The sequence below is a fragment of the Lathyrus oleraceus genome, chromosome 7, assembly GCF_024323335.1.
Source record: "Lathyrus oleraceus cultivar Zhongwan6 chromosome 7, CAAS_Psat_ZW6_1.0, whole genome shotgun sequence".
Lineage (NCBI taxonomy): Eukaryota > Viridiplantae > Streptophyta > Magnoliopsida > Fabales > Fabaceae > Lathyrus > Lathyrus oleraceus.
The window spans coordinates 117122292-117128893 of record NC_066585.1 but is presented as its reverse complement, the minus strand read 5'-3'; the positions used below and the strand labels follow the sequence as shown (position 1 = coordinate 117128893).

Sequence of the window (6602 nt, the reverse complement as noted above, 5' to 3'; positions counted from 1 at the left end):
CTAATGATGGAATTGCATGAGGGATCTTAGGGTCAAAATTGGGGTCTTACACATACGAAAGAGTTCAAACTCTTGGTTTAGTGTGTTGATTCTAGCTTGTTTGGCCTCATTAGTTCCCTCATGGGCAACTTCTAATGCGTCCCATATAGCTTTGGCGGTTTCACAATGAGAAACACGATAATACTCATCAACACCTAATACGGATATGAGAATATTTTGTGCTTTCCAATCATGAGGCCACATCTTCCTATCATTGTCATTCCATTGACCTTCCAGTTTTGGTACGATGACGCATTCATCATTGGTCATTGTAATTTCGAGGACCATTGATGATGACGTCCCATACACCCTTATCAACGGAGTTGATATGGATATGCATACAAACTTTCCAAGATCCATAATTTTCGTCGGTGAAAATAGGTGTTCTATTATATGCTCCTTTAGGTTCGGTAGCCATTATCTAATAAGAAAATCTTAAGACCGAAAACAACTAAAGCTCGTGATACTACTTGTTGGATAATAGGCCTATATCTAGAGGGGGTGAGTAGATCCCAAGTTAAAAATTTATTCAAAAATTTGATTTAGAAAAATTATTAGCAAGGAAAAAAAATTCAAATATTTCCCAAATCAAAAATCGTCTAATCGAACCTACTATTGAATAGCTCATATATGCGTAAATGTGTCAATGGTATGATAATAATCCACAAGTTGATTAACAACACTTTAAACAACAAATCGAATAATCTAGTGTAGTAAAGGTCTATCTCCAATGATAACAGCACACAAAAAACTAGTTGAAACAATTTATCAAACACTTTGCATGTGATCAACAAAGTTTGGATATTAGTATAATGTTTGTAGTTCTTAGAAATCCAATCACTACCAAATGATATGTATTACTACAACAACAAAAAATTAACAAATGATTCAAAAGTTACTATCCAAACAATGTTGATCAAGAGATCAAAGTAATCAATAATTTGCAACAGAAAATAAAAGAGAGAGAGAGAGAGAGAGAGAGAGAGAAGAGTACATAAGGATTTGTTTAGGCGGTTCCCCAATTGACCTCACTATGGGTACGTCTGCCCTCAATATGAATTCAAATTGAGATATTAATATAATAAATATTACTTTGAAAATATATGAATTCAAGAGATGAGAAACAAAATCCCAGAAACCTAAGTTTGTTCTTGACTCTAGCACCTCCAAAAACCTTGATCAAAGATTGATCAAGTCACCAAAGTGCCGCTTTAACTTACCTGTTGTTGCTACTTCCTTGCACGAATTCCTTGTCTCAAGGCTTTCACGCGGCTGAATTAATCCCAAGCGCACACTTGTTGAACCCAAGATTTGTCAACACAACCCACCGTTTCACGCTACTCCCTTGCACGACACACCTAGTCCCAAGGTTTTCACTCGATCGGATTTGAATTGCACAATCTTATCCAAAACCTTCGAACCTTAAAGATCTTTAAGGAAAACCCCACCTCGATTTTCTTATTTGAATCCCTCAAAGATCTCAACTCAATATTCTCGGTACAACAAACCTAATTGGAAGTTATCAATCTTAATCTAGATGACACCTAATAAAAAAATGATTATGTGTAGTTTGATTGTGTGTATGCGTATATTTAATTGAAGATGATGAGATGCTTTGAAATCCTGGATTCATGTAGGTTTTACTCACTCTAGAAATCTTAGTAGAGAAAGATGCATGTACCAAGTATATATATGTGTAAGACTTATAAGAAGCAAAAGGAAAGCAAAAGGAATGGAAACAAATGCAAATTTTTAAAAAATTTAATCAATAGGTCGTCCTATACGAGTCATGTGTCGACCTATTCAAGTCATGTGCCGACCTGTAAGGTTATGTGCTGCCTATAGGTCGACCTAAAGACTCGGCACATGAGACAGAAGCTATAAACTTTAATATTGGAGCGTATGTGTGGACCTGTACCATCTATGTGTCGACCTAAAGTTTAAAAAAGTCATTTATAGTCGACCTGTAGTCGTATGTGTTGACCTATAATGAAGATTTTTCACTTAAAATCAAGTTTCGCATGCTCAACACAATAATTGTTGCACAAATATTTTCCAGACCATTTCGAACAATGTTGGCATGCTTTCTAATGCAAGAACGCTAAAATACACGGCTAGACTCGGATGATAACGTCCAATGTACATAAACGTTATTTCCTAGTTTTGACATAATTTAAAACATATCTAAACGGAAGAATACACTCACACTTTCATGATAAATTTTAAACGCTTGATCAAATGTCAAAACGTTTCTACAAGCAAAAATATTTTTCTTAATAAAATCGAAAGACAAAATGACAATAGGCGAATACCTTGTATTTCGTCTTAAAATACTTTAATTAAACTAGGACAAAAAGTGACAATTAGAAGCACATCCATTTGAATATCTTGGGTAAACGAGTGCTAGGAGCACACCTATGTTCAAATGTTTACTAAAAGTCTGCAAAGATTAATTTTCATAAACTTGGACAATAAATGACAATTGGAAGCATATCCTTTTGAATATCTTGGGTAAACAAGCGCTAGGAGCACACCTATGCTCAAATGTTTACTAAAGTTCCATATAAAATTAACTCAACTAATCAAACTTTTTTTTCTCCCTCGTGTGCTCTTCGAAAACCTTTTCAGAAACGAGTATGTTATATCCATTTCGACGCAAAACAAACAAAGACTTCATCCTCCAAGAGCGAGCAACAAGTAAAGGTTTAACCACTTAAAAATACAGTCTAAGGAACACTCTCAAAAATCAATCAACCAACATGTGGTTTTCTATAATAAACTACAAAGCTCTGATTTTCTCATTGCACCATGAGAATACGTATGCACATGACTTTGAAATCTTGACGAGCACAATAATGAAAAACTTAGGTTTAGTCCCTTTCTTTTCTCTTTTCTCGACAAGTAGAAGATCACAAATAATTGATGCTTACACATTCGCATGACTAACTAAACGGATTCCATTGAGTACAACGAATTTAAGAGATGCCAAATACATTTTCCTTGTATAGTCAACTCCTGAATCCGATCTGGTCATGACAACCATTGCCTTTAGCTTTAGAGGGTTTTATTCTATATTTTCATGTTCCTCTAAAACGAATAAATATCGATGGCGACTCTGTTGTTATTCCAAGTGTGCGACGCGCCCGAGTGTTTTTCCGCATCGCGACAAGTTCGATATATCAACAGAAGTGTCGCTTTGGGAATCACATCCATCTTTTCGTTGTCTCGAAACCCTATTATATGTCTATCTTCTTCTTGCCTCCTCTTCGTCGCCATCGATCTTGAAAAGCCTCTTGTCGTACGCTTTTCGTTTACTTTCCCCTACAAGACGATCTACCATCGATATCACAGACAAAAATGTATGGGGATGGTTTTGTGGTTGATGAACTTATGGTGATTTCGGCAACTGGATCGGATATCATCATCATCGTCCTTCAAGTAAGATCGTTGTAGCTAATGCGTGACTTTAGAATCAGAACGATCTGATCATAGATATACGTTAGAATCATATGTCTTTCGATCCTTTGGCGCAATTTTACTCAATGTTTAATTACTTTGTGAAGAGATCTTTTAAGTTGGACTCTCATACAATTAAACCTTATTTCATTTAGGCATTTGATTGACCCGAAACAGAATCTATAACCAGTAATATCAAACATCTTTGTAAAATAGAATGCATTTAATCTGAAATTTAATAATTGATGTTGATGTAAACATCTCAACCACAATCCCAACAAAAGTGTGGTAAGTGATTACCTCATCTTTATCTAACGACATATAGTCAAATTTATCGTCTCTAGAATCTTGAAACTGAATTTGACAATTGAATGTGCACAGTTAATTTTGAAAGTGTCATGGATAGTGTGCATAAATTGTGTGGAGATAAACAATAACACATAAGCACTTTATAACAGTGGCACATATTATATATAGAAAAAACACGAGAAACGAAATTCTAAACCAAGACAATGGAAAACAAAGATGTGAAGTTGGTTTGCTTTTGGGCGAGTCCATATTCTAAAAGGGTCGAATGGGCTCTAAAACTCAAAGGTGTTGATTATGAGTATATAGAAGAAGATATCTTCAACAAAAGCAATCTCCTATTGGAATTGAACCCGGTTCATAAGAAAATTCCGGTTCTTGTTCATGGCCAGAAACCAATAGCAGAGTCACTTATTATCCTTGAATACATTGATGAAACATGGAAACAATATCCATTGTTGTCTCCCCATCCTTATCAAAGAGCCCTTGCTCGGTTTTGGGCTGATTTTTCTGAACAAAAGGTAGTATATATACTATGTCCCTTTTCTTTATCCTTATAAAAATGTTAGTTAATAACTTATTTTCAATAGCTTTTGTATACAGCATGGGTTGCAATGTGTAGCAGTGGGGAAGGTAAGGAAAAGTCTGTGAAGCAAGCCAGAGAAGCAATAGAGAAGATAGAAGAGGAGATTAAAGGGAAGAAATTCTTTGGAGGGGACAATATTAGTTACCTTGATCTTGCTCTTGGATGGATTTCTTACTGGCTCCCTGTTTTTGAGGAAGTTGGGTCTATGCAGATAATAGAGCCATTGAAATGTCCAGCCATCACTGCATGGATACCCAATTTTCTAAGCCATCCTGTGATTAAGGATAACTTGCCTCAAAGAGACAACATGCTTGTTTACTTCCACTCTCGTAGAAAGGCACTGTCTGGGGCATTTCATGGTTAGTTCAGGGTTTGGAAATATGATTTACACATATATTTGTATTATGACTTAGCTCTAGATATAGAGCCATGAATAAAATTTGGTAGCTCTAAATATAGAGCAATGAATAAAATTTGGTAGATTCTTATGTTATTCTATGAAATTGAATCCACAACAGTTACATTATTGCCGCATTCATACTGCCTTTATCAACGGTTTGATCTTGAGCACACTCCTAAAAAAAATAGATTTAATATTCTCAAAATTATTAATTTTAAATCAGAATTGTCTTATCGGTCATGTTCGACTAAATCTATGAATATAAAATGATATAACTGGTGTGAATCAGGATTCTGTTATTCTATTCTCTTTTCCTTATATATTTTTTCTTTGATTTAACAATATTATTAATTATTAGATATTAGAAAGTACTAATATTTATACTCTATTGCAAAGAGTTAGGAATTAGAAAAGACTAAATTGTCTCGTTAAATTAGTTTAATTGATAATTGTGCAAAGAGTTTGATTGGTCATTACTAAGCGTAAAGAGGATGAAGTAGTTGTTATTGTTCTTCAGTTTGATATTTCAGAGTCTTTGGAAATCACTTACTAGAGTAAGGAAAGTGTTGTGATTCCCTTGATAATTTGTTTGCCTGTACTGATCCCGTATGAATCCGACAAAGTTGTTCCCTGGAGGTATAATGCTCCTGTGTTGGAAGATGGTAAGGAGGTAATGATTGAAGCAACTCGATCTGTCGAGAATATAGCAGATGTCAGTGGTATGACTAGAAGTGGTTGTATGATTGCTCCAACACTTCTCCGAAAGGTTGATTATGTGTCAGCAAGTAAGAAAGTGCATGGTAAATATCCTGTTGTGGTTAATCAAGAACCTGTGGTCGTTGGTCCGTCTAATGAATCTAAGAAGAATAATGATGTCGAAGAATTGCTAAGGTTAATCATAAGAAGTGATTACAATATGGTAGACCAACTCCTTCAGACTTCATCAAAAATATTGGTGTTGTCTTTGTTGCTGAACTCTGAGGCTCATCGGAAATCTTTGATGAAGGTGTTAGAGTAAGCATATATGGATCATGACGTGACAGTGGATCAATTTGATGGTGTAGTGGGAAATATCATGGCATGTAATGTCTTGAGTTTCAATGATGAAGAACTGCCGCCAGAGGGTAGGAAACATAATTATGCTTTTCATATATCTATAAGATGCCGAGAGGACTCCATATCCAATGTCTTAGTTGATACAGGTTCTTCACTCAATGTTATGCCAAAAGCAACTTTGTCTAAGTTGGATTATCAAGGTGTTTCTATGAACCACAATGGGGTGGTAGTCAAAGCTTATGATGGTTCTAAGAGGACAGTAATTGGAGAAGTAGATCTCCCAATGATGATACGTTTTGTATCCCAAAATTTACCCTCCCATTTTCCTAATTATTCATCCAACCACTTGGTCAGGGGATCACTTGCATACATTCATAATTCATCCACATGCATCATTCCTTCACTAATGGATCATCATGGATTCACAAACCTGGGGCTTGTGAAGCTAGGGTTTGTATGGATATCAAGTCTCAAAAGCATGGTCTGACTATATCATCAAGCATTAGGGGATGTGAAACCCTAGTTGTTGGTAGTAGAGGTTTGGATTCAACAAGGGGTTGTCTAGGCAATCCTCTAGGGTCTTCAAAACCCTAATTCCTCAAGGTGTGATCTCATGGAGCTTCCCTAGGCCTTGTCTTGGCCTTCAAAACCTTAATGCAGGTTCACACACTGGAAGACTGATGGTTGGAGTGGATGGCTTGATCCACAAGACTTGCTTGAGGGGTAAGCCTCAGGGAAACCCTAATCAAGGAGATGATG

The 6602-nt window shown here is 35.9% G+C and overlaps 1 protein-coding gene across 1 annotated transcript; it reads left to right on the top strand.

Moving 5' to 3' along the window:
- Positions 1–3931: 3931 nt before the first annotated feature.
- Positions 3932–4880, top strand: LOC127105012 (glutathione transferase GST 23). Its single transcript, XM_051042165.1, has 2 exons — positions 3932–4322; positions 4392–4880. Exons 1-2 carry the CDS (start codon positions 4008–4010, stop codon positions 4749–4751), a joined length of 675 nt encoding a protein of 224 aa, XP_050898122.1. The 5' UTR covers positions 3932–4007; the 3' UTR covers positions 4752–4880.
- Positions 4881–6602: the final 1722 nt, after the last annotated feature.

What these genes read in the sequence shown, in the direction of transcription:
- LOC127105012 (XM_051042165.1), top strand. Translation starts at nt 4,008, where the DNA reads ATGGAAAACAAAGATGTGAAGTTGGTTTGCTTTTGGGCGAGTCCATAT. An exon ending in CTGATTTTTCTGAACAAAAG is followed by an intron (nt 4,323 to 4,391) that starts GTAGTATATATA and finishes TATTTTCAATAG; the next exon opens with CTTTTGTATACAGCATGGGT.